Raw genomic sequence first — 27,952 nt, 5'->3', positions numbered from 1 at the left:
ATATTGTTTTATGGCATCCTCACAATGACCCTCTGTACTGCCCCTGAACCTCACCTCTGAATGTTTCATCATCTGTTAAAGCGGGATTCTAACAGGACCACCTCAAAGACCTGCCATAGGATCATACAAGAAAAGTGTCATGTAGATTCAGGCACAGAGTAAGCGGTCAGGGAATGCTACCTATTATTATTTCACCCACTTTAGGACAGACGGGGCATTCCAGGCCCAGAAGTTAATCACTTGCCCCAAGTTACTACCTATTCCAAGCACCAGGGCCAGGTCTGAGTCCAGACTTCTGACTCCCAATCTAGTGCTCATTTGACATCACTACAATGGATACCAGTAAGGTCTGGTTATGTTGAATCAACAGCTCTGGGCACCTGTGGCACATGGCCTTGCTGACTGTCCCCCACAAAAGGCAAAGAACCAGGAGAGTGAATTCCTCGCCCCCAACATCATGCCACTCTCAGCTGGGTAAATTCTGTTCTACTTGCTACCTGCTCAGGGATAAAGATCCCACCTGCTCCCTTGGAATCTACTCCTGACTACTCCCCTACTCTCTTGGCCCTGAGACCCCCAAAAGCCACCTGGGAATCCGACCTTGCTCTTCACCTAGTCTCATATTGGTACAGTTAACTCCTCAGTGCCAACCTTAGCCAACCCACTCAGAACCTGTTCAGGCCTACCACCTCCTGTCCAGGAAGCTCCTGGACTGGGGGTCCGTCAACGCCCTCCACTCTGGTGATATTAGAGGGTCCTTGACCTTAGCAGTTGGTGTCCTGGCTGGGAATCTGGCTCCATCAGGAAATGTTACAGCCTGCAGCTTCTCTCTGCCTTTGAAGATGTGATCACATATCTGAGGGTCGTTATGTGCAACAAGTAAGGTTAGACTGGTTCTACTTGACCTAAAAGAGTCCAGCTAAAATAGTAGAAGCTACAGAGAAATACGTCAGCCAGCAGAGCTCCTGTAAACACCAGGCACTCAACAAACCTATGCTGAATTGGAGCGAACAGCAGAAAAAACTTGCAAGCCCAGCTATACAAAGAAGGGTTATGAAGGGTTATGAAGCCTGGGATGTGGTGACAAATCAAGGGTTATGAAGCCTGGGAGGTGGTGACAAATCAAGACTGGAAGTTTTCAAACACTGATGCAGGAGAGTTGGACTGGGAGATTCCCAGGCTCCCCTGAAGCCCTAACTAAGGCCCCAGACAGCAGCTTTCAACCTTGGCTATGTATCAGAATCATCTGGGGACCTCCTAAAAATGCTGATGTCCAGGTTTTACCCCCATAAACCATGATGTGACTAGTCTGGGGTACAGCCCAGGTAACTGAAAATTTTGAAAAATGCTCTCCAGGTGATTCTAATGTACTACCAGGGCTGGTCTAGGATTCAATGACATGGTGTGTCATACAGCATACTGAATTAGGTAGACACGCTCAGTCTCTTAGAACCATAGAAATGTCCATCAGTGTTCAAAAATCTGCATTTTTTTTTTCTTGATTTATTCCATATGAATACTCCTAGGCTTAATCTGTTCCATTAACACCAATTCATCAGTGTTAGAAACCTCGCAGCAGACACTGCAGGATGAATTATCCTGATACTGGCCTGAGCCAGAAAAAGAACACAGAACAAGGGTTCAGAAAGGGTCTCTCATTGATTGAAGACACAGGACACCTGGGTTGAAGGGGGCAGAAGAGGTTGGGGGCAGGGGAAGAATTCCGTGAATTCATATCACTTGGACTTTGGTGGGTGTGAAGAGAATTTAAGTGACCAAATTAATGTAGTCCCCATATGCCACACTTTCAAGTCTTACCCGTCCTTTAAGTCTGAACTCTCCAACCCACCAGTCTGCTTCACTGATGCCCGTATCCACCTCAGGCTCCTTCTCTTCTCTTCTCTACTCAGTCATTTACCTGCCTCTCTCTAACCTGGAGTCGAACTCTTTCTGTCTTGTGTTAGAGATACTACAGGTCCTAGAATAACCTCCTTTTGTTCAACATGGTTTCATTGTAACAATGAAATGCCTAGAAACTTAACTCTTCACCTAAAGTCCACTGTACTACATTCCTGGGCCTTTCCGATATCCCCACCTAGGTGCTGAGTTTGAGTGTGGGGGCTCACTCACCTTGATAGCCCGATAGTCTGCAAGATTTAACTAGTGCGGGAACATGATAGGTTTCTAAAAAATGTTTGCTGCACAGATGAATGAATGTTGTATCCCTTTTCCCCACAAAAGTCACTGTATGAAAGCTGAAACTGACATACCCAGATAGGGCCACACAGTGAGGGCAGACCAGTTTAGTGGTAGCCCCATATATATCTAGACAGCTGGCCCCTGGTCTGGGATGGGGAAGCCAACCCCACCAGAAGTGAGCAGAGGCTTTCCTGGCCTCATCCCGCCCACAGCCTCGGGTCTGGCATCCAAAGATGAAGCGCTAATACCTTGTTACTTCCCTCAGGTATTACATGTTAAACGTGTAATAAGCACATGGGTATCTGCAGACGAAAGGTTTCATTTTATAATGACAAGGAGAAGTCATCATTATCATAATATCTGATAAGACCTAAACGCAGTCAGGACAAGACGGAGTCAAAATATTTAAGTCTAAAAAGGCACCTGAAGAAATACAGACAGATCATACATTGAACAAGCAAGGAGGGGAGAGTGTCCAGACAGACTGGTCATCCAGAAAAATAAAATTAAAACCCTACCTCATACCCTGAAAAAATCAAACTCCAGACACTAACATTTCAATGTTAAAAAAAAAAAGAAAGAAACCATCAAAGTATTAGAAGGAAGGAAAATATTGGAGTAAGGATGACTTTTTTAAGCAGCACATTCAAAAAATCATAAAAAACATTGAGACTGATTTGACAGCAGAAAACAATTCACTGTGAGCAACAGCAGTCACCTGACACAAAATCTAAAGGCAAATTGCAAACTTGTAAAAAATATTCTGCAACCCAAATGGCAGGCAAAGGGCAGCCATCCTAAATCCACAAAGAGCTCTTACAAATGAACAAGATTTGTAAGAAGATTCCTGCAGTAGGAAGGGTGGAAAGATAAAAGTACAGAATTTTAGAAAAGAAACACAAATGGTCAATATACGTAGTCACTAGTAACTCAAGATTTTGCAAATTAAACTAAACTGCTCTAGAGTAACGCAGGAATAAACTTGTGAAGTCTTTCTAAAGTATGATTTGAAAGTCTATCAAAATTTTTACCTTCAGTACCCAACAATTCTCTCTCTGGGAATCAATCCAAGGGAAGTCATCACAGACTTATGCAAAGAATTAAGTTACAAAGATGTTCATTACAGCACTGTTCAATTAGTGGAAATTAGAGGAACCTAAATATGCGAAAAAGAATGATACACAGACATTAAATTACTGTTGTTGAATGCTTAAGATAATGTAGATATCTTTCCATGTCTTTAAGCAAAAAGAAAATAGGCACAATATTAGTTAATTTTTGTGGGGAAACACACACACACACACACACACACACACACACAGAAACTAGAAAAAGGCTAGGAGTGGACAGTGAAGGAAGCAGTAGGGTAGTTTCTTTGTTCACTCAAATTCAGGGTTGATTCTGCCATAGTTTGCTTATCTGCATTTTCTGCAACCCTGTCTTGATTTTCCAAAAGGAAAAGTTAAACACAGAGAAACTGAAATGCATTCAGCTTGCAGTTTTCACGAGGCCTCAGCCGCCACTGCCCACATGGAGAGGCAGGGTAGGAATCTGCATTCAGAAATGCCGCACCGGACTTCGTCGTGTCGGCGGCTTTGAATTCCTTTGAGGAGGGGATATAATGGGTGCAATCTGGCTTTCTGCAAGGTGCATAACTACCTCAAAACAGTGAAGTTCACTGTGAAAAACTTTCTTCATGTTTTCATTTTAAATTTATCAGGACTGGAGAACCAGAAAGTTCCACTCTCCTTCTGTGTTGCCTCCATCCCGTGTGCCCATCTTGATGGGAGCCCCATATAAGGAGAACTTTCCCAACAGTCTACAGAAATTAACAATGTGGAACCTTCCTGCTTAACAGAGCAAGGCAGCTAGCCCTGTCCTAGAGACTTAACTTGTGGCACTCATGTCTTCACCTAATGAAAAGCCCCAGGTCAAGATCATGCTGGCAACATGCAAGCTCAGAAAGTGGCACATCTTTTGAGCCTGGAGGGGTAATTTCAGAATCAGGAGGCTTCCTTCATCAATCACCTGCCCTCATCACTTTGAGTTAAGGCCGGGCTCCCGGCTGATCATTGTTGATTATGGACCGGTGGGTCCAGCGTCTGGGTGCTTACATTCTCCACGTCTTCCTCCCATACTGTTCTTCCCTTCTGGTTGTTTTCTCTAACTGAACTACGAGACCACCGGCGCACACCTCAAGACTCCGGGACTCCCCAGCCTGGGCGAGCCTTTCTGAATTCAGAACCGGTTCTTTGAATCAGCCGCTAAACTGCTCCTTTGGAGTCCTCTCCATCTCAGCTAATGGCCACTCATTGACTCCACTGCGAAGGCCAAAACCTTGGAGTCATCCTTGACTCTCTTCCTGCTCTCACACCTCACATTTCATCTGTCAGGAAGTCCTGCAGCTCTACCTTCACATCCTGAATCCAATCTCATCTCATTATCCACCTCCAAGTTTGTGACTGCAGGTCCCCCAGGCCAGTCTCTCTGCTTGTCCCCTCCAATCCATTCTCCACTAGGCAGCCAGAGTGATCTTCTCAAAACCCAAGTCAGATCACCTCAGAACCCTCCACTGACTTCCCATCTCACCCTGGGTTTAAAGTGAGAGACTCTTTTATGCCTCCAGGGCTTGACACACTCAGCCTGCCCGTACCTCCTCCCCACCAGCTTGGCTCAGTCATGCTGCAGATCGCAGATCTCCCTGAAGCACCCTGAAGGCATGCTCTTGCCTCAGGCTTTTGCCCTGACTGTTCCCTCTGCCTGGAATGCTCTTCTCTGGGAGAGGCTGTGAATCACACCACAACATCCTTCAGCAAAACACCCATCTAATAATACAGCAACCCACCCCAAACTCTGGCCCACCTAGCCTCTTAATCCTGCTTTACTTTTCTCCACACTCTCTATCCGACATGTTATATTTGCTCGACTCCTCTCCAGAGAGAGCAAACTCAGGGAGCAGGAATTTTTATCTGTTTTGTTCACTGCTGTATCCTCAGCACATAGCAAGCTCTCGACAATGTCTGTTGAATGAATGAATGAGGAGAAAAAAACTTGGTATTGCACTCTCATGGCCCGGCTGAGGACTCGGGGTCCAGCCTTTAGGTGAAGGCCCAGAAGTGGGCCAGCAATATCCACCTTCCCCCACCCTGCCCACCTGTCAAGTCACTTCTCCCCTCATGGGCCTCGGGAAGCCCCTTTCTGACCCTTAGTCTTAGGTAGTGCCTGGAAAACACAGGGCCTGAGTCATCCCTCAGGCCATGACTAATTCTCTCTCCATCCCTTGGCCTCAGCTCCGAGATCCTTCCTCTGTGGCATGATGGGAAATCCAGGGAGCACCTCATGGAGAAAATGGAAAGGAACTGAATGATTTAAAGGAAAATTCAATTCTTCCTGGCTCAGCAGTTGAGAAAGCACAAACTCTCAGGAAGCTAGTGCCTCTGAAAGTGAAACATTAATAGAAATATTACTGGAAAATACCAAACAGGAAGAGAAAAAAAATTCCATTGTGAGAGCAAGGTCCTCTGTCGATCCTCCTTAATGGTCTTGGTAAAGCTTTTCAGAATCAAAACATGGAAAGAACCGGGAATCAATCAGGCTGTCACCCTTCCTGTGGACTAGAGTTTTGGCCAAGCCATCTCCACATCACCCTGACACAAAGGGCACTGGGCTCAAAACACAAGGTCAAGAGCCTGGCCACTGGCTCAGCTGATACCCGCTGTGAGGCAGGGAAGGCTCCACTCCTTCCCCGAGCCTCGGTTTCTCCGTCTATAAAATGGGGATTACAGCACCTTTCTCACAGAGTGACTCTGAGAATCAAACTAATTATGGGTGGGAAATGCCGTTTAAGCTATGGAATACTTACATAAATGTAGGAATCAGTCACTCCTACAATGCTAACAGGGGGATTCATATAAAGAGTAGATCTGGCCACAAATCAAGCATGAGATTGTGTAAACTGAGGTGCAGCGGCACAGTGGTTAAGGACAAAGACTGGATCTTCAGATCTCATCTCTGCCACTTACTGGTGGTGTGACCTTAGGCAAGTTACTTAACCTGTCTATGCCTCAGTTTTCTCATATGTAAAATGTGAATGACAGACAGTAGCACCTAAGTCTGGTAAGGTGTAAGAGTTAAGGCATATAAAGCACATAGAACAATGCCTGTCTCACAGTATGTGAGTACCACGGAAGTACTGGCTAATATTACTACTGTGGAAAGCTCCCTCAATTCGAGTGATACTCTTTCTTTACTCAAATGCCTCCTCCAAGGAGCCTTCCCTGATTCCCTCCAATGAAATAAATCTCCTCCTCACCCTGCTTCCCTTTTGGTTCCATGGAATCAAGGCTCCGCCTAGAACAGCCTCTGTGCAAGGGTGGCTCTTAGCTCACTCACACCACTTTGCTTATTGATAAATTTAAATTCTGCCATACAGATCTGTTCCAATCTTGGTTCTTGTATCCTCACCAGAAGATAACCTCCTTATGGACAGGCACTACCTAACCCCTAGCTCATCCTTATAGTCACACAGCTCCTGATAGTGCCCTGCATATGGCAATTCCTCAGTCAACACAGATCAAACGGAAGTTATGAGGCCGAGGTGGCAGAGACCACGGCAGCCTCTGTCTCCATCCTGCAGGAAACCCACCACTGCCTCCACCCAACCTCAGAAAGCCGGCGGGTACTGCCATCAGCCAGCCAGCATCCCAGCTCTCTGCTTCAAAGCCACACATTCCCATTTATTTTCCATGGCCAAGCCTGACCTACCTCCTCTTCCCCACAGGCCACTACCTTTTGGCTCTCCCAGCACAAGATATGAAAGTCAGCTCCAAGCGAAACTGCCCAGGGGAGCACTTGACCACAGACAAGTTCAGCTTTGTTAAATGACCAGAGGAAGCCACACCTGTTTCAGATTTGCTATTTAATGCCTATTTTATGGGTCAGCAATGCTTTGGGGGCAGGGAGAGGATGGGGTCAAGCCTGGGGGGTCAAGTCGGGGGAAATCAGTCATGTTCTGAGAGTGTCAGATTAGAAAATGGTCCTCTGATCTCCTTTAAGGAAACATAGGTTCCTTGTTGATAAGGGCCAAGGTACCACTAGTTTTTGTCTTAAAACAGCACACACAGATTCGTCAATCTTTGGAGAGAGGGAATGCTTGGTGTTAGAATAAGAAGACATGACAGTTACATGTTTTTTGTGGCTGTCCCTTGAGAACCACCAACTCTGTGCACAGAATTTCCTATAAAATAACTCAAGTACTGCATTAACATTTCATTTACAGAACTCAGAGGCAGATAGGGGAGGGAGAGAAAAAAGCCAGATCTTGGGACTCTTCTGGGGACCACCAAAGCCCAGACGGAATAGGATGGGAATTATGGCAGAGGGGTTGTACAAGAGGAGCATTAAGTAAAGGGGAAGAGGGGACACATACCACACATTTCAGTAAATATCAGACTTATTATCTCCATTTAAATTGTGGAAAATAGTGGAACGAATTGATAAAAAGCATAGAGGCTTTGAATTCAGACTGCACAGGTGTGATCCTGGTTCCATCACTTGGTAGCTGTGTGACATTAGGCAAGTCATTACCCTCTAAGCTTAAGTTTCTTATCCATAAAATGGGGGTGATACTACTTGTGGTAGATAAATGGCATTGAAGGCCCTGATTGATGGCTTGCCTGTATCCCTGCCCTTTCCCGTGGGACTTTGCGGCTCCTCCTCTGACTTGCTTTGGTCAACAGAATGCAGACAGGACAGTGTGCCAGTTTCCAACCTCAAGAAACTTTATAGGCTTCTGTTCTTCTTTGGAACCCAGCCACCATCATATGAATAAGACTAGCCTGCTGGAGGATGAGAGACCACATGGAACAGAGCTGAACTGTCACAGCCAAGGCCGTCCTAAACCAGTCGACCCTCAAACATGTATGTAAGAGTCCAGCTAGGATCTGCAGGGCTGCACACCCACTCCACAGATGCCTGAGCGAGCCCAGCTGAGACCAGAAACACTACTCGTTGACATGTGGGCTCATGGACAATAATAAAAGCTTATTATGGTTTAAAGCAGGGGTTGGAAACTACAGACCACCGGCCGGCTGCCTATTTTTATAAATAAAGTTTTATTGGAACACAGCTATGCCCTTTAACTTATATATTGTCGATGGCTGCTTTCAAGCTACAACGGCAGAGCTGAATAGTTGTGATGGCGACTGACTGGCCTGCAAGCCTAAAAATATTTACTATCTAGCCCTTTATGAAAAGTTTGCTAACCCTTGGTTTAAATCCACTGAGTTTGGGGTGATTTGTTATGCAGCAATAGCTAACTGACACAGTACTTAAACCTCTTCCAGGGTGATCGTGAGGATTAAATCATCAATTAAGTGGTTAGAATGAAGCCTGGAGAATATATTTCTCTCCTGGGAAATCAACGGGAAAAAATGGAGTTGATATGCAGCATTTCTCTTACTCTGTTTTCAAGAAATGGGACTTCAAAGGAGACAGTGTCACAAGCCAAACCATAGGTACCAAATGTGGCCCTTACCTTTTTAAATCAATTACTTAACTGGAGAATGTTAACCAAATGCAAATGACTGACAATACACGTTTGACCTGAGGATCAATCAAGCTACATATCAATGATTTTATGTTTAAAGGACAAAAAGACAAGTCACAACTCCCCAGCAAGGCACATGAGACATTCTCTTCACTTTGTGGTTCCAACCCCCCTCTACCATCCCCTACCACACCTGCCCTGCTGAGCCTCCAACAATTCTCTCCCCAGCCTCCAGACCATGGCACAGCTGTTCTAGCCCTTCTTCATGGAGAGATCTCCTTCCCATTTCCCGCCTGGAGAATTCCCACTCATCCTTCCAGAGTCAGCTCAAATGACACCTCCTCCTCTGTGACTTTCCAGAAGGAGGTGAGGCCCTCCCAGCTCTTTGCATACACTTACATTCTGGCATCCATCAGGTCGCAATATTGTCTCATTAGCTGTTATCTGTCTCTCAGATTGGACCTTGAGAAGCTGGTATTCAACTGCAAACTAAGAAGCTTCCTTCTTGGAAAGCTGGCCATCACTTATTCTTTCTGAATTCCCCCTGCCTAGCAGGCTGCTCAGAAATTGTTCGCTAAATGTTTTTTCAAAGAAAAAAAGAGTTAGACATATTATTTATTCCTTAGAAAACATGTTATTTAATCCAAGTCTGTGGATGCTGACAAAATATAAAGTGTTGGTACACATTAGCATGTATTTAAAACTTGGGAAACTGATGTCATGATGCATCTTGACTTTCTCAGCTGTGGTGGAAACATTTACTTAACGATAAAAGAAACAAGACTTCAGCAGAAACCATAACTGGATGAGACTTGTTTGGCTGCACCAGAGGAGAACTACCAAGCCATTGGCCTCTTTTGACAACATTATTTTTTTTATAAAGACGGCCTGAGGGATACTATTTCTACTCTGAAAATTTCATTCTCTTCCCAGCTCAGGCTCTCACAGTCTCTGCCTTGTACTACACTTCTAGGGTGATCGTGAGGATTAAATCATTAAAGCAGTTGTCCCCTAACTCTGATCCCATCTCCCCAAAATGTGGCAGCTGTTTATAGCCTGGGATGCTCCTCATCCCTGGCTCTGAGTCCATTCTTCTCCTGGCTCAACAGTCTTCAAGGACTCCCTGGGGTGGTGGTGGGGGGGGGATGGTCCAAACACAGGCCCCTACCTATCTCACGCTGTCATCTCTCATTCCCCAAGTGAGACCCACTACAAGAAAGCTCTGGTTTTCAAGAACACACTCCATGTTGAAATTTCATATACACACATATACCCACACGCATACATATGGACACACATATTCACGTGTACACACACAGCACTGACACATAAGTGCTCCTACAGTCCCTTTTTTTGCATCGAAATTCCATTTCCATCTCTAGATCCAGCTCAAAGCCACCACCTAGGTGAAGACCTCATTAAATTCCTCAAGACAAAAAACACTAGGAGACAAATGATGAACAGGCAATGTATGTCGGTCTCCTCCAGCGGCTTAGGCCAGAGATTACCGACAAGTCTTCTGCAGCTTTTCTTCCCTCCTCTCCTGGCTCACCCTGGTACTAAGGAAATCACTGAGCACAAAATAAGTACTGAGTAAAAGCTGGCCACAATGAAAACACAGTCCCTCTTACACATGATTCAAAATGGGAAAATGCCCAAGACTGGATGTGAGCAGTGGCAGGGGAAATGTGACCAGGTGTGTATATGCCCCAGGACTCACCTGGGAGAACAGGAAGATGTCAAAGCATATGACAGTTACTGAAGGAGGCAAGAGGGAGGTTCCCAAAGATAAACCATGGTGTGGGGGGGTGCTGGAGGCATTGAAAGGATCTGTGGACCAACAGTTTCTACTCTATGCCACACTCTCAACTCAGGGCCAATGTTAAAAATAAACACAGGGCCTGGCAGACAGTGGGGAATTCAATGGCCCTGTGGGGTTCTTGTCCTATCCCCTAACAACTGATAAAAGGAAGCTGGGCCTGAGATTAAGTGGGATGCTAGAAGTGGGTGTTCCTGGATCCACGGGGGAGGGGCAGAAAGAAGGCTTCGGTGTTGGGAGCTGGATCTACAGCATGCCTGGCCTTCCAAAAGCTGTCTGGCTGGAAATAATGTGAAAACCAGGCTGCCTCCTGACGGACTGCCTGATCAGGAAGCGGGGAGCGGGGGCAGGTGCTGGCCCCGGATTAGGAGGCAACCCCACACTGAGGGTCTCCGGAGTCTCTGCATCCCAAAAACAGCTCCGAACAGAAGATCCAGAGGGAGGGTTATGGAGAGGCCACTGTTGCATTAGTGGTTCTCAAAGTATGGTCCTAGGATCAGCAGCAAAAGATCACCTGAGAACGTGCCAAAAAAGCACATTCTCAGGCCCCACACCAGGCTTGGTGACCCTGGCACTGTTGGGGGTGGGTCCCTGCAATCTGTGTTTTAACCAGCCCTCCAAATGTTGGTTTGAGGACTGAGGCCTAGTGTGACCCTCCCTAACTGCCTCCCCTCCTCCCCCTTAGAAAGAACATGTGGTAGTGGCAATCCCTCAGTCTCTGGAATGGAAACAACTTCTCAAAATATCAAAGGGCTCAAAGTCACAACCTAGTTAAGTGAAATACAGCCCAGAGGCCTTTTCCAAAAAATCATATCTGTTCATATCACTTAGCAGCTAAATCTCTTTATTTGGCCCTCACTGTGCTTAGCTTACAAGGTCCTCCCTGACCCAAAACCTGCTGCTCCTCTGGGGCCCTTCCCAAATCTCACCTCTCAACTTCAGCCACAGGGAATTCACCTACAGCCCCCTAAAGTACCAGGCTCTCTTCTGCAGCCATCCACAATCAGCACCCCTCCTGGACAACGGCCCTCCCTGGCAATGGCCTTCCCCGACTCGCCTCTCCCTCTGCCCTCCTATAACACAAGGCTCCATCATGCATCTGCGTCCTGGGCCACAGCATTTGACAAGGGGCCGGTCCAGCACCCAGCAGGGAAGGGCACAGAGAAGACCAATAAGAAATACTCAATGGCAGAACAAAGCCAAGTCTTAAACACACTTGGCATTCCAGCTATAAAACATTATTCCTCAGTATCTGGAGTAGTCTTAATTATAATTAGAAGAAATGTTTACTAAAGTTTCGAAAGCCATAAACGACTTTAGTGAGCAGATAGAACCACAGGTGATGGGAGAGAAAGATTTGCCCACCTGGGAGCTGATCATGGAGTAACTGTTGGCTGTGACTCTCTCCGGATAGCTAGGCAGGGCTTTCCTTACACCTCTATACCCAGGAACTTCAGGTTCTCCCAGGCCAGCACCTAGCCAAGCCTGGGCCATGCAGTAAGGTGCAGGGAGTCTCTTTGGTGTTCCCTTCACAGATCAATCATAAGCCCATGATTGGGGCGGGCGCTTCCAGAGAAATCTCCCCCTCCCCAAGGCAGCACCCAGGTGTGGCACCCTGGGTGCTTAGGAAAAGCCTAGAAGTCCATGCTTTCAAGGTGTGCCCCAAATTGGCCCAAAGGGAAGGTGGGATCTGCCATGGACTGTTCCTGCTGCTTTTAGAGACTCAGCAAGGAGGGGATACTTGGGCGACTTGGGCAGAAAAATTAAAGGAGGGGCATCCCCTTACTCCTCCTGCCAGAAAAAAAAAAAAAAAGATTCCTTTCCCAGCACCAGCTGGCAGGTAGGAGCTCGTCTCCCACCTGTTTGGACATACAGTCCTAAAAAGAACTCAAACTCCATCAGTCTTCCCCTGCCCACGCAAAAGTTTACCTTTGGGAGGGAAGGGGGAAGAACAAGAGACAGCAGCAGCCTGACAGCCATTGCAGTGCACTGGGCCTCAGATATAATCAAAACACTGCCTTCCATCAGAAGTAGACAGGATAAGTATTATTTTATGGAGAAAGGGAGGGTGTCACAGGAGTGTGAAGGGGGAGGAGAGGGCCCAGCCTGGCTGTAATTAACTGGCCGGCTTCAAAGGGAATCAGATGGCCTGATATGTAGGGAGAGGGGTTGACAAGTCGTCCCCCTCATCCCTGAGACAGTATGGGGGTGGGGGTGAGGTCAGGAAGAAAGGTGAGGATTGGAGAGGTGAGTCTCCTTTCAGACTGGCCGATTGGCGGACCCCCGCCCGCGCGTCGCAGGGGGAATTGACTGGTAGATGTGGAGCGCTCTCAGTGGCAGCGCATTTCAACCGGAAAAGCACGCGTGAACGTTCCAGGGGCAGCTCCAGTACAAAAGGCCGCCCGGATTTGGAAACCTGGTGCGGAGGGGTGGGGCAACGAAAGGCGTTTAGAAGGATTTACATATGCACATTTAGGTACAGCCGATCTAGATTTGCCACCCAGAATGCTGTGTAATATGGGGCGAGTCCCTCCCCAGCTCTTGACCTCAGTTTCCCATCTATCGAGTGGGGGGAGTGGGAGAAGAGGGGTAGACAAGAGTAAACGCTTTCAGGTCCGTGACAGCTGACTCTGACTTTACTCCTCGGGGGCCGGAAGGGCTGGCTAGGTGTCTTGGGCAAGGCTGGGGCGCTCTCATCAGGCTACTTCCGAAGCGGGCACCTGGATGTGGGCTCAGAGAGGGGACGTTTGCGGTGCAGCAGATTAAGACACTGTGCCAGGAGGTCGACGATCCGGGGGAAAGAGCATGTGAGGGAGGTAGAATCCGGAAGGAGCGTGGGAGCCCTGACTCCAAGGTCTTAGCAAAAAGTTGATATAGGGACTTGGAATGGAGGCGATGCCTGTTTCCCTGTGCGAAGTAGCTCTGTAACCTCGGGTGAGGCTACGGAGCGCCGCCTTACCTTGTCCTTCTTGCCGACCCCGGTCTCCTCCGCGGCCGAGCCAGTACACTTGTTGAGCAGTTTCTTGCTTCCGCAGGCCGTGGGGCTCCAGGTGCGGCCGCCGGAGCAGGCGCCCCCCGGGAGCTCTCCTGCACCGCCCGCGGCGCTCTCCACCTTGATCAGGCGGTGTTTGGGGGAGATGTAGCGCACCTCCGCCGGCGTGGCGGGGCGCCGCTCGCTGCTGCTGCGGTAGAGGTGCGGGGAGCCCGAGGACGAGGACGAAGACGCGGCTGCACCCGCGCCGGAGGAGGCGCAGCAGCAGCCCGCAGCGCCCGACGCGGACGAGGCGGAGAAGGCGCGCTGGCCTCCGCCGGGCTCTCCGCCACCGCCGCAGTAGTCTAGGCGGCACATGGCACGCAGTTTGCGCAGCGACGAGCCCGGCCCGTTGTAGGGGTCCTCGAAGTCGCGCTCCTTCTGTGCGCGGTAGGCGCGGATGAGGTCGCTCGTGCTGCCACTGTCGTCGGGCAGGGACCCCGACGAAGCTGAGAAGCAGGAGGCGGCGGCCGGACCGCAAGACGCCGAGGCGGCCGCGGGGGCCTGCGGTACGGCCTGGGGGGGCTGCGAGGGCCGCTCTCCCCGGCGCCGCTGCTCACGGTAGTCCGGCCGCGGCGGTTGCGGGGGGCTCTTGGTCTTGCTGTTGCCCAAGCTGAAGTACTTGTTCAGCCACTTGGCCATGGCGAGAGGCCGCCTACGGCCGCGGCGCGGGAGCCAGGTCCGCCGCCGCAGCCATTCGGGGGGCAGCGCTGCCGCCCAGGTCCCTCGGCGCCCCGGCCCCGGCGGGGGGCGTCCGGGGCGCCTGCTCCCGACGCCAAGTTCAAGTTCTCTCCGCCGCCTCCTGCCGGCCGCTCCCCGGCTCCGGCAGCTGCAGCACCGCCCTCCGCCTCCGCCGCGCGCCGCCTGGGCTTCGGATCTCGCGCCCCTCACGGGCGCGTCTCATGGGATCCCGGCCCACGGCCTGGCCGAGAGCAAAAGGCCCGGGCGACCCCGCCTCGGACGCTCTGGCCGTGCGCTCCGCAGCGCAGCGCGCTGCTGCCCCGTCGGAGCCGCAACCTCCGCCTTGGCGGGGATCTGCGGCTGCTGAGAGAACTTGTCGGCGTCCTCCGGCCCCCGTCTTCCTTTCCGAGAGCGCTGGGGCGATCCTGGCGAGGCAGCGAGCGAGCAAGCGACAGAGGGAGGCAGCCGGCGCCCGCCCGAGCCCGCGCGCCCGTGCCCGTCCCGGCGGCGCCTGCCTCTACAGATGCCGCCGCCTCCCGAACCGCCGCGTGTGTGACTCTGTGGCCGCCAGAGCCCGCCCCGCGCCACGGCCCCGCCCTCCTCGGGCCCGCGCCCGCGCCCCGCCCCCAGCCCGCCCCAGAAGGCCCCGCCCCGCCCACCCCCACGAGCGGTGCCGCTAGACCTCTCCTCAAGCCCCGCCCTCCTTGCGCCCCGATCTTCCGCAGGCGCACCTCTCCCCATCAGCACGCGCCACCTCCCGCGGCCGCCTCGGCGCCAGCCCGCGAGTAGTGCCTGAGGGCGCCGGTGTCCCGCGGCGCAGCCAGCCCCGCCTCTCGCAGCCCGTCGCCGCCTAAGGCGAGAGGTTGCCAGCCTGAGCCTGCAGCGCGCAGAAACCAAACCCATCCGCATCCCTAGGGACCCGCGCGCTGTGCACCCCAGATATCCCCACTGTTGGGTGGGGTGCTGAGGTGGATTTACAGGGTATGTTTCTAGTTTACAACGTGACCCGAGCGGAGGAAAAGCGGTGCAGAGACCCCTTAGGGACATGATGCCTGTCTCCTTCTTAAAGGGACGGGGACTCCGGTTCAGCCCCGGTTTGCCAGATCTTCGGAGGAATCTTTCTGCGAATGAGTGTATTAGCCATCCAGATGACGGATGCAGCCAGGATTGGTGGCAGGGCCCCTGACCTGCACCAATCCGAGAGCCAGGTTAAGGGGAGGTTGGAATGTTTACCTACCTTTTCACCTCTGAGGAAGTCGTGGGTTTAACCTCGTTCATGGCCAACCTGAAGAGCAAGCTGTGGAAAAGCTTAATGCCAAAGATTGTAGGAGCTGGCGAGACTCGGTTTAATCCAGAGCCCTCATTTTGCAGATGGAGAAACTGAGGCCCAGAGAAATTCACCAACCTGCGCCTGGGTGCCAGTTCTCCGGTCTGGTGGGCCCAAAATGATGTCATTTACACTAGTCTCTATTTTTCAACTTAAGATCGTCTTTTGATTATTAACCAAAAAGAGGAAATTGAGGCCGAAGGAAGGGTACAACATGCTTTTCCTAGCAGTGACATGCTCCCGGTAGAGTCAGAAGAGCTGCCTGGAGATGACTTAACTGCCACAGAGCTGTCGCTCCTCTGCATGTGGCCGGGCAAGCCCAAGAACGTGACTTACCTTAAAGTGTAAGAATTGAGGCCTGAGAAATTCTCTAAGAATGCCGATTTACTAGGACGATAGCCCCAAATTTTAATAATTTCCATTTGCTACCTGTATATTATAGATGGGCTTTGGGGGAGTCTATTTTTCCTATATCCTGTAGGAAAAGTGAGACCTGTTAAGGCAGGCAGCAAGTCCAGAGGCTCTTTTGGCCAGGGTGAGACAGCTGTTGCCTCTTCCTCTGCCTGAGGCCACAGTTGCCAAGTGGCAGAATCATGACTCCAAACTGGGTCTTACTCTAAAGCCTGTGCTCTGTCCACCCAACCACACAGCGATGTCATGGAATTGACTGCAAGTTGTCCCTTAAGGATCAAGTTATTTGCTCTTTCTCTCTTTGATCAGACAGGACTGTCATCCTCTATGAGCCAGTTAAATTTTCCAGACCCACTATATAACCCCACACTCACAGACACCATCACCGAATTCGCAGCTCCTTCATTGCCTGAAATATGTTTATTTAACATTTCACAGGGAAAAAAAACGTGTGTGTGTGTGTGTGTGTGTGTGTGTGTGTGATGTGGCTAGGGGACAGTGGGAGGACCCAGAAGTCGACCTGGGCTAAGATGTTTATTTTGGGTATCCCTAGACTTAAATATCTCAAATTACCCTTTAAGTCATTCATTTGCTCTGTAAGCACTTAATTGGTCTGCAAGTAAAGGAGGCCCAAATAGAAAAACTGAAAAGCAAGGACATCCTCATTGTAAGCCCCACCTTTCAACCAACCACCAATCCTGTCAGGCTACCTTACCTCCCTTCCCATCTCTGCTTCTAGGCTCAGGAAGAAGGATCAGCCAGATCCTGGCAGCAGGCCAGGTGACCTAGGACAAGAAAATCCTCTCCAGGATCTGAAAATTTGTTCCCTACATGTGGGTTGCACATGGAAGAATTATCTCTGCCTTTTTCAAAGGTTTAGGAAGAGAAGTTATATTTCACAACTTATTTTTTCCATTTTCAGCAGGCCATGGGGTCAGACCCACTTTTCCATGTGATACCTCTGCTGGGCTATAATTTGCAAGCCAAAATTATTGTAATGCTATACTATTATGCCAAGAACTTCCAGAGCACTTGTATATCTGCTCAACCCCTACATGGTCTGTATATAATTAACCCTATTCAATTCCAGCAATCGTGTCATTCCCAGTTTACAGATGGGGTAACTGGCTTAAGGTGGTATTTACTTCAAGCAGGCAGAAAACACACGGGTATTTTCCTTTGGGAACTAGTAGAAACATATCTTACAAGACTCAGAGTCAGAAATTATCATTCTGAAAGGAAATAGAAAAGTTTCCTAAGGTCGATGTTGGAGAAACAGCGTGTCAAATGATTTGAGGAGACAGGGACTTGCAGGAAAAGGATCAGAACACTGTAAGAGTTAGAGAAGCAGCCTCCCCATTTCCCAGAGGGAAAACTGGCACCAGTGAAGGGAAGAGATTGAGTCAAGAGGCACAGCTGGGATTGGTACCCAGTCTCTTGACATCAAAACTCAACACTATGCCCATCGTTCTTGGCATTTTTTACTTTTGTGTGCCCCTCCTGCCCTCCCCTCATCCCCTCCCCAATTTTCTTGTTGCAAAGATTAGGTGTGGCTCTGTTTCTGTTTCTGCCCTCTCTCAACTGCTCACTCTAGACCAAAGTGGGGACATGGCAGCTCTTTTTTCTATACCTCCTTCCAGTATCTCAAGGTAGACTATATCATTGGTAGAGGAGGCCTGGAAAAATGATGCCACCAACCCAACAGACTCATCTACTTCTTTTGTTTTGATCCTTCATATGTTCACAGTCAGTCCCCTGCTGTGTGCCAGGCCCAGGGCAGGAGTCTGGGCCAGAAGCATAGATTGGGAGTTATTAGTGCTCGGTGAAGATCTAAAACAAAACTCTCGGTCATCATTTACACCTTCTTTTATTCCTACTCTATCCTACCCATCAGCAAGGAATATGAAGAATCTTACTAATTCTCATACCTCCACTGCTTCCACCCCATCTAACAATCATTACAGTACTCTCTTACCCATTCTCCTGCTTCTGTCTCAACACAGCAGCCAGTGATCAAAAAAATAAATGATCTGTTTAGGCCCTCTGCTCAAATACCCCAATAGGTCCCTATTTCTCTAATAGTACATGAGAAAATCCTTACAGTGGTCCATAAGGCCTTACTTACATGATCTAGTTCCCTTAAATTCCTGCCCTCATCTTCTTCTGTCCTCACTCCTGCTCCAGCCAGGCTGCCTCTTCCTGTTTCTTGAACACTCACCTTGGGGCCTTTGTACTACATCACGGAATGCTTTCCTCCACCTGTCTCCATGGCTCACCCTTCACTCCTCTCAGGTCTTATTTAAATGTCACTACTCAGTGAGGCCCCTCCTTGGGCAACATATCTAGAATTGTTGACCCCACTCAACACTTCCTATCCATCTTCCCTGCTTCTGTTTCCCGAGTATCACTCAACTCCATTATACACACAGCATATATTACTTATTTTTCTTGTTTATTCTTTGTGTTGCCCCACAATGAGAAAGGGATCTTTCCTCTTTGTTCACGGCATATCTCCAGAGTCCAGAGCAGTGGCTGACACCTGGTAGGCACGCAATAAATATTTGTTGAATGAATGAGTGAATGTGAGTGGTTGATCATGGGGTAGGATGGCAGAGGGCTAAAGCCTGACATTTCTGTCTGCCTCGGAACTGGTGCTAGTGGCTATTAGTTTTGGTCTAGAGGTAGGCATGTCAGATTTGCTGTATTCTGGGGTTCTATTCCCAGACTGTAGTCTCTTAAGTCTGGGAAAGCAGAATGAGATTCATCCCCATCTTCGCAGCATCGGGAGGGGGCTCCAGGAAGGTCATAGCTTCCAGGTACCACACAAGTCTCAGTCATGCTGACATGCAAGCCTGTCCGTGGTATTGCTGAGCCAGCTGTTGTTCTCTCCTCCTCAAGTACAACTAATCTTAGGAATCTCATTACTGGTCAAAAGATAATCCTCTGTATCTAGATTAAAGGCTTTGTTTTGACCATTACTGCTCATTGAGCATTGAGCCGACAGTTTAATTGAGCTGTTTATGCTGCTGCCTTGATCTCTTCCCAGAGAATTTACAACTAATTCCTAGTGTCTCTGTGAATTAAGTGGGCCTCTCCCAACATGCTTTGCCTATAGTTTGCCTGTGCCAAATCCCACTTGTTCTTGTGTTACCCAATTATGGGCTCTCGCTCACAGCTGTCTCTGGCTGGTACCACTTCCAGTCCACTTCCTCCTTGAGGTGGCCTTAGGATATGGCCCTGAGAATAGCCATACCTCAGGACAGCCTCTGTGATACCTGCAGCAGTAGAAAGGTGAGTGGAGGTGAGGACTGGGGAGGGACCAGAGGACACATAAATTGTACTGACCCCTTTGAAGTCACCTCCAGGTAACTGACAATAATAGCCCCCTAACAAGAGGAGGGTACAAGTGTCATTAGCACAGTTAAGTGTGACAGAAGGAAAAAAGTTCTGGACTGAGGTCAAGGCTCCTGAGTTCCTATCCTGGCTCTCTTCTAACTTTCTATGTGACCTTTGGGGCCTCGGTGTTACTATTTATAAAATGGGACCTGGCAGATCATTTCTCATTCTGGGTTATGGAAATGTCTAAGGCCAGGGTTGCCAGGACATCCATGAGATATCTGAGACATATTTACAGTAAAATGTTATTTGTTGTTTATTGAAATTCAAATTTAATTGCCTCTCTATTTTATCTAGGGATCTCACTCGAAGGTCTCTGTGGGAGATAAAGAGGGGTCCCCGTCCCTAGCCTAGCCCTCTGCTGATGAAATGAGCAAGAGCAGATGTTCTCAATCCCTGCTGAACATTAGAATCACCTACAGAGCTTATACAAAGTCCAATGACCAGTCTGTATTCCAGATCAATGAAATCAGAATTTCCGAGAGTGGATTCAGGCATTGTATTAAAACAAACAAACACCTCCCCAGGTGAGTTCAACATGCAGCCAAGTTTGAAAACCACTGGATCTGTCTATGGCATGCTACCCTGAACAAGCCAGATCCCGGCTGATCTCGGAAGCTAAGCAGGGTTGGGCCTGGTTAGTACTTGGATGGGAGACCATCTAGGAAGACCAGGTGCTGTAGGCATAAAAAATAAATACATAAGTAAATAAATATAAATAAAGGATTGTAAGCTGACAAGGTCCTTGCAATTTGTGAGGTCAACCAAGGGTTGCCTCACCTAAAAAAAAGAAAGAAAAAGAAAACCACTGGACCAGAGCAGAGATATTCAAGATTTTCAAAGTGAGGTCTCTGGGCCAGAGCATCAGCCTGTTAGAAATACAAATTGTCTTTCTGACTGGGGGGTTGTGGCTCAGAAAGCCCTCCAGATGATTCTGCTGTAGCTAAAGTTCTAGAGCCAGTTTGAAAGTCCCTTTGATGACAATAGGGCTCTGTCTTTTGGGGCCTGAGGCTCTGTCTTTTGGGGCCTGATCTGCAACTGGGTACTAGGAAAGACAATTGGTTGAATTGCTTTGCAGTGATGCATCTTAATGGTCAAGTTGCCTGTCCTCTGGCAATTGCAGCATCAATTATGGAGGTTGCAAACTGAGTGCGATGGCTTTTTCAGTGCCATACATCAGTCTGATGGCACTCTTGAAAGTCACCATTGGCACCTAGAGTTTATTGGCAGGAGAAGTCAGGCCAGGAAGAAACAGAAGTAGACCAGAGGGATCTGAGGGCATAAAGTTCTCTCTGGTCAGGAGGCCTGAAGGCCCGGTAGAAAGGGCTTGGAGCTCATACGTATGGTGGAGTGGAAAGTGTGGCAGAAAGGGACCAGACAGGGTCAGGGCAGCTGTAGGTCATCCCAAGTCCCAGAGAGGCTGAGGCTATGAGAATCCCAGATCTCGCCAGAGCTGGTTAGGTAGAGTCAGATACTGCCTCTGGAGGAGGCAGGCTAGAGCTGAGACAGACTAGAAGAGGCAGGTATCAGAGGCAGGAAAGGGAAGCTGTGCTTATTTTGCTATGCTTTGTTTTGTGTTAAGAAACAAGTGGTGATTAAGAATAGAGCAGCATATTTTCTGCAGCCCAGGAGGACTTAAATACAAGCCCACTAGCACCAGCAGGTTTTCTTCTACGGGAGTCCCACAATCACAGGTTGATTAGTTTCACGGATGCCAGGTGCCCAGGATGTGTGACTCTCCTGTCCTTGAGAGACATCTGGAGGGCAGGCAGTAGGGGCTGTGCATTATTCATTTCAGTCCAGCCCCAGGATTTGCTCGGTGCCTGCCAAATGCTAGGCCCTGAGTTACCGTGTGTGTGGAATTGAATCCAGAAGAGATCCAACAAATCATAGCTCTTAAATATGAGTTATCACCTCAAGCCTTAATGAACCACATTACTGAGAAACCAGAGACGTTCCCCACGCAAAAGGGCACTTGTCACCCTTGTAGAATCATTGCAGACTCTTTTTCTTGCTGCCCCCCTTCCTCCCTTCCTGCCACTGAGCACTTCTCCTGTGCAAAGTTAGATGTTAGACCGGCCCAGCTCCGTCACGAGGGCTTTGCACATTGCAGGGAACAATCAAAAAAGAAGGCATAAAGGCAGCAAATATTGACACCTCCAAAATTACACTTACCTGGGTTCCAATGTGAATGACTTTATGTGTGTGCTAGGGTATAAAATTATAAATCTAAAGACTTTAATCTGATTCTCCTCATCTCCAAAATAAACTTAAGAGTTTCTGAAAAGGTGAAATGTTACTTTAAGTCCTACAGTTGGGAAATGATTTATTTATTCAATGTTAAACCACACAAAAAAATGTTCTTCTGATGCAATTTCCATACTTTCATTTTGGCTGTAATACTTAAAGACGATTTTTAAAAGTTGCTTTTCATGCATAATTTTTTCCTGATATACTTTGTTATTTTTTTTTTTTTCTTGCATTGAAATGGTTGCCATGCTGCCATCTGAGTTTCTTCTAAGTAGGATGCGTTGGTCTTAGCCAGAGCCAAGAAAGAGTTAAAGTTGCAAATGGCTTTCAGTTTTTTATTCAGTTTGAGGGTGGACTGGGGGTGGAGACTGCCCAATTGTCTGTCCTGCTGCTTCCCCTCTGTAAGGCTGAGTGTAGGACAATTGAGTCTCTCAGAATAATTCAGACCCTGTGGGTAAATACCTGCAGAGAAGGAGCTGGTTTGGCATAGAGGATTCTCAGGATCAGAGGGGAACTTGCCTGGCCAAATGATCTGATATCCTGTTTGGAAGAGAGAATCCCAGCCACCTTCTAAACCAAACATCCACTGACAAGCCCTCAGTGGGTTACAGGGAAACCAGGTGAACATTGTCAGCTCCTTTCACCCAGGTGGCATCCAACACAGTGACCTTTTCCAAAGAGAGTCCTGTAAGGCCAGTGGGCATGGCTTGGAAGGCTCGGCAGATCTGGGCAGAATCTAAGTGGGCCTCTCAGTCATTAGAATTTCTGGAGCTCTTGGAGTTTGTGAAATGCTTTATAGAATCAACACTTACTGCTCACATCCAGAGGAGGAAACTGTTGGTTTTTTCGGCTCCCCAGAGTCATGGCAAGTGGAGGGGCTCTTTCTGACTGGGCCTCAGAACCAACACTGATCCCTTTAGTACCAATGTGCAGATCATGATGGATTTGGGGGCTCTAGACTGCAGATTCCCCTCATCTCCAAGGCTGGGCAGCATTTTATGCATATGCATTGAGTGTGGAGCTAGCAAAACCCAGAGAGAAACATTATTTTCTTCCTAAATCTCCCACTTTTATCTCTGTATACGACATGATTCGTATTTCCGTTTGTTCCCATTTGTGGACATTTCTGTGGTGGTTAATACTTTTTTATGTTCTATTCAGTTCTAACTACAAGAATTCACTTCTCCAGTGGACCAATTTTGCTATAAAGTAGCACATGCACGATGGCCACAGTGTGGCTCAGAGGCACTCAAACTTGAGTGTGCCTCAGAATCGCCTGGATAACGGTGTTAGAATGTACACGCCCAACACCACTGCTGAGAAGCCAACTCAGATCCTAGTAGGGCCCAGGAATCTGAAGTTTTACATGAGCCACAGCTGATTCTGCTCAGATGGGCCAATGACCCCACTTTGAAAAGCTCTGGCTAGTCTCGAGCTCCAATCCATAGCACAAGCCAGGATGTCGTGGGTGGATGCATTTCTGACTTTTGTCTCTGTGGTCCCATATTCAGAGGGTCAGCCAGCCTGCATTCTAGGGTCCTTGCAGGGTGTCATGTTGCGTCAACTATACACTCTACATAATTGTTCTTATTTATCCTGAGAAAATCTTCCTCAGTGGCCAGTTTAATGAACTCTGAGATGAAATGGGGATGAGGCAGGAGGAAGGGAGGAGAACAAATGTGAACACTGAGAACATAAGAGAACAATGTGCTGGCCACTGTGCTCCAGGTGTCACATCAATGATATCCACCATTGTCGATAAGCATTAACAAAGCCATTTTCCAGCTGGGCAAATGAGGCTCAGAGGTCACACAGCTAGTAAGTGGAAAATTCAGGTATGTTCGACCTGAAAGCCTTCCTCTTTTTTTTTTTCCTTGTCTTTTTTTGGGCGGGTGGGGCAGATGGGGATGGATGCACTTAAAATTTTTTCCCTCAACTTGTTATTTTGAAAATTTCTAACTGGAGAAAAATTGCAAGAATAATACAATTAATCCCACAGATCCTTTAATTATTAGCATTTTGCCACATCTGTGCCCTATCTATCTATCATCTATCTAATTTTGCTAATTTATTTGAGAATTACTTGGAAACATTGTAGTGAACTACTCCTAAATATTTCAACTCCAAAGAACAGGGCATTCTTCCACAAAACCACAATAAAATTGTCACACTTAAGAAGTATAACGCTAACACATTACAATTTAATATCTGGTTTACTTTATCAATTGTTAATAAAATGTCTTTGCTAGCATTTTTTTTTTTTTGATTCAGCATCCAATCCAGGATTACTCATTACACTTAGTTGTCATATATCTTTAGTCTCTTTTATCTAGAATGGTATTTCATCTTTATTTTTTTGTCTTTCATAAGTGACATTTTTTTTAAGAAACCAGGACAGTTGTTTTGCAGAATATCCCTCAATTTGCATTTGTCAGATGATTTCCTTATAATGGTATTCTTCCCAGGGCTTCATGTCAGAGAGATAAAGGTTTTGCCCTTTTGGTTGTCCTCCACTGGCTCTTGCCAAGTGAGGATCAAGAGTGACCCTTAGAATTGCTAAAAGGACCAGTAATAGGAAGAAAAGCAGCACAGCTTGGCAGAATGAGTTCAGGCCTTGAAGAGCAATATAGGCTAGTGCAAGTCTTGGCCTTGATCTCTAGCTGACTGACCTTGAGCATATTAACTAACATCCCTAAAATTTGTAAACATAGATGATTTTTGCTTTGCAGGATTACGACTAACATAAGAACATAGCAGCTTATCTGATGTATAATTAATTGTAACTTCATAAATGGCAGCTATTACTATTAAGTCCATTACAATATACAAAAATATCCTATTTATTCTTCTAACACATCTCTCAGATGCACCCGTTTCTGTGTTTTCACATCTTTCTCATTCTAGAGCAATGCTGTTGTCACTGCCTCCTTCCTGTTGCCCACACAGTAATCTGTCCCAAATATACTGCTTGCCCTAAAATGTGGCTCTTGCCATCATATTCACCTGGCTTCCTTCTTCCTCAGTACATCAAGTCCAAATGCCTGGCATTTAACAGCTTCCATAGTCTTATCTCATCCCACCTACCTGAATGTACTTGCCACTATTCTCTAGGAGGACTTGTGATTGCTCTTAATTTGGCTGCTAGCACCTTCTTCTTCCTCTTTCCTCGTGTTAGAGTGACAGACCCTTCCCCCTCCTCCACCACTGGGATGTATGCATGTATTGGTTAGGGTATGGTCACAAACAAGAACTGCTTGAGTTGTTTCTAGTAGGAAGGAATTTAATAAAGGGAATACGTTTCTTACAAAAACATTGGAAAGTCTGGACAGGTAAAGGTCAAGGAAGACCACCAGTTTTGCCAACAGCTTCATAGGAATTTGAAGGAACTTTAGAAACCAGAAGGGTTGATCACAGCTGCCTCCAATCTTGAGGCCCGAGATTTTTAGGAAAATCCTTAGACAGCAAAGTGTCTCTGTCTGCCTAAACCTAAAAGTTTGACATTGCCAGAGAAGCAAAATTTGGCTTCTGTCTTTCTCCTGCCTTTCACATCCTGGCAAGTGCTTCTCATTGATGTATTTTACTCTAGGTCTGTAGGGAGGGATTTGAGACATATATTTCCCAGACTTCCAGCCCCTGTGACATAGGGAAGAGCATAAAAGGGGTGCTGAGCCAATGAAGTTCTTCTGCTGGGACTCTTCTGATGAAACTAGTGGGGAAGACTTTTTTTGGCTTCTTGAGTCACAGCTGGAAGTACAAGAAACTGGTTACCTTGGAGGCCATCTTCCCTGATTTCTGGAGGAAGCCCAGCTGTAGGAGAGAATGTGGTCCTCAAAGGCTGAAAACTGAAAAACAGAGTTAGGTGATGTTATGTCATCCCTGGATTTGGTCACATCTTTTGCCAGTGCTATCCGTGCCCTTCTCAATTATTTCAATCCATAAATTTATTTTTTGCCTAAGCTAATTTAGGTTGGATTTCTGTTCATTGCAACTAAAAAGGTCCTAATGAATGGAATGGAGACATGCAAACATTGCAGAATCAGAGTGTGTTAAGTGCTATCAAGAGGACTCACAAAGTGGTATGAGCACCCAGAGAAGATAATAAGAAAGGAGTTCATCTCCATTTTATCTTTTATCTTGGAAAAATTATCTTAGCCATAATTTTTATCTTACTTGTTATTTCTCATGGCCTTTGCTTCCTTCTAGACTACTCTCTTCCTTTCCTTCTTGTGATATTGTGATTTATGATAAATATATATTTGGTCTTCATCTTGTTGCTTGTTTACAGCTCCTAAAACTCTTGGACTTTCTTAAGTATTAAAAGCATAAAAGTGAATTGGGTGTCTTTTGTTATTCATAACAAGCCCCTTTCAACCATATATGAGTTTATGTTAATGAGGTGACTTTTGGAAAACCCTTAAGGAAGGGGGGTTGGTTGCCAGGGGAAGCAACCTTGTGATTAAAGGGTTGAAACTTTTAGCCACCTCTCACTCTCCTCACTCCAAGAAGGGGAAAGGGGCTGGAGGTTGAACTAATCACCAACGACCAATGATTTAATCAATCATATCTAAATAATGAAGCCCCACAAGATGGAGTTCAAAGAACTTCCCAGTTGGTGAACATGTAGAGATGTGGGAAGAATGACCCACCTGGAAACAGCATGGAAGCTCTGCACCCATTCCCACAGACTTTGCCCTATGCATCTCTTCCATCTGGCTGTTCCTGAGTTACATCCTTTTATAATAAATAAGTAGTCTAGTAAGTTAAGTTTTCCTGAGTTCTGTGAGCTACTCTTGCAAATTAGTCAAACTTGAGGAGGGACTTTTGAGAAGCTCTAAGTTATAACTGGTCAGTCAGAAGCACAGGTAACTTGGATCTGCAATTGGCATCTGAAGTGGGGGGCAGTCTGGTGGGATCGACCCCTTAACCTGTGGGATCTGATGCTATCTCCAGGCAGACAGTGTCACAATTGAGTTAAATTGCAGGAGACCCAGGTAGTGTGGCAGAAGTGCTTGATGTGTGGAAAACCCCACATCTGGTGTCAGAAGTAGTGAGTCAGTAGTGTGAAAGTAAAAGAGACTCATAAGGGTATTTTTACTTTACTTCTGTTTTCAAAATACTTCTTATCTTCCAAACATCAGTTCAAATCTCTCTCTCAAGGAGCCTCCCTAACTACTTCACCCCATTTCTGAATTCTTGAAGTTCTTGGCACAGAACATCAAATTGTTTTTTAATTTTTGGTGTGTTTTTACTCCCCTTATTGACTGGGAACTCCTCAAGGTCATGGACTACATCTTACATCCTCTTTGTACTGCTCCCCATCTCCCCCCCGCCCCGCCCCATTGCCAGATTTATCACTATTGACTGGTACTCAATGAATATTTGAGAGCTGATGGGCTGATTGCTAAGTGGGGAGGCAGATGTTGCCATGGACAATTGATTGGAAGAGTGAGTGAAGGAGAGGAATTCTGTCCAGGTAACAGCCATTCAGGAATAAGGAGCCTTTCCAGAAAGAGTAATTAAGCTGGCCCAAATATGCTTGGCACACAGGGACCCTGAGTCCCAAACAGTAAACCTCTCCTAGTGGCCACAAGGGGGCGGCAGAGGGCATGGTCCAAGTATCTAGTTGTCCACGTGGCGGCTGCATTGGCCAGTCAGCTAACTAAGCCCCCTGCTAGAAAGGAGATCTTGGATAAAGGTGATTTGCATAAGATAAGATGGGCCTCCAGTTAGAAGGCCTGGAAAACAGGGTAACTGGACCAAGGTTGGAAAGCCACGGGATAAACAAGTGGTGGTGGACATCAACAGGCATTTAAGACTATGAGCTGAACCCTCCAAAATTGGAACAGTAAGTGAACTTAAGAGATCTAGATGTTTTGCTAAAGACCTTAGTGCCTGTGCAAAGGAAACAGAACATACAGGCATGGAATCATGGCCAGGGAAGGCAGGAGTCTTGGAGTTCCACCTCTAAGCTTTTAGGTTCTCAGCCCTTTGTCTCTGGCATTTGATAAATGTTTTTGCTGTGTGACCTGGGGAACGACCTTCCCCTCTCTGAGCCTCAAGTGTCTTGTCCTATACAAGGAGAATTGGCATCTGGAGACTCAGAGAGCAGCCATATCTTTGTACTGGGATACATAATGACCAGGGATCCTTCTAGCTTTAATGATTATGTGAACAAGCAGTTCAGTTGTCTACAAAGACATTTCTTCATTACTCCTGCCTGTGTATACCTGGTTTCTTTAAAATTTTTGATGGGCCCTGACCCACAGAACCAGGGTTGGAGCTAAGCAGTCT

The 27,952-nt window shown here is 47.4% G+C and overlaps 1 protein-coding gene and 1 pseudogene across 1 annotated transcript in view; one reads left to right on the top strand and one right to left on the bottom strand.

The window, feature by feature from the left end:
- SHB (SH2 domain containing adaptor protein B) overlaps positions 1–14,832 on the bottom strand; it is a 128,264-nt gene extending 113,432 nt beyond the window's left edge. Inside the window, exon 1 of the mRNA XM_039856322.1 lies at positions 13,525–14,832. Within this exon, the coding sequence (XP_039712256.1) occupies positions 13,525–14,238 (714 nt within the window). The 5' untranslated portion in view covers positions 14,239–14,832. The remainder of the gene's footprint in view (positions 1–13,524) is intronic.
- Positions 14,833–19,979: 5,147 nt separating this feature from the next.
- On the top strand, positions 19,980–20,097 carry LOC120598343 (uncharacterized; annotated as a pseudogene).
- Positions 20,098–27,952: the final 7,855 nt, after the last annotated feature.

This window comes from Pteropus medius, unplaced genomic scaffold (assembly GCF_902729225.1).
Source record: "Pteropus medius unplaced genomic scaffold, Ma_sr-lr_union100, whole genome shotgun sequence".
NCBI classification, from domain to species: domain Eukaryota; kingdom Metazoa; phylum Chordata; class Mammalia; order Chiroptera; family Pteropodidae; genus Pteropus; species Pteropus medius.
This window is presented reverse-complemented; position numbering and strand designations above follow the sequence as displayed.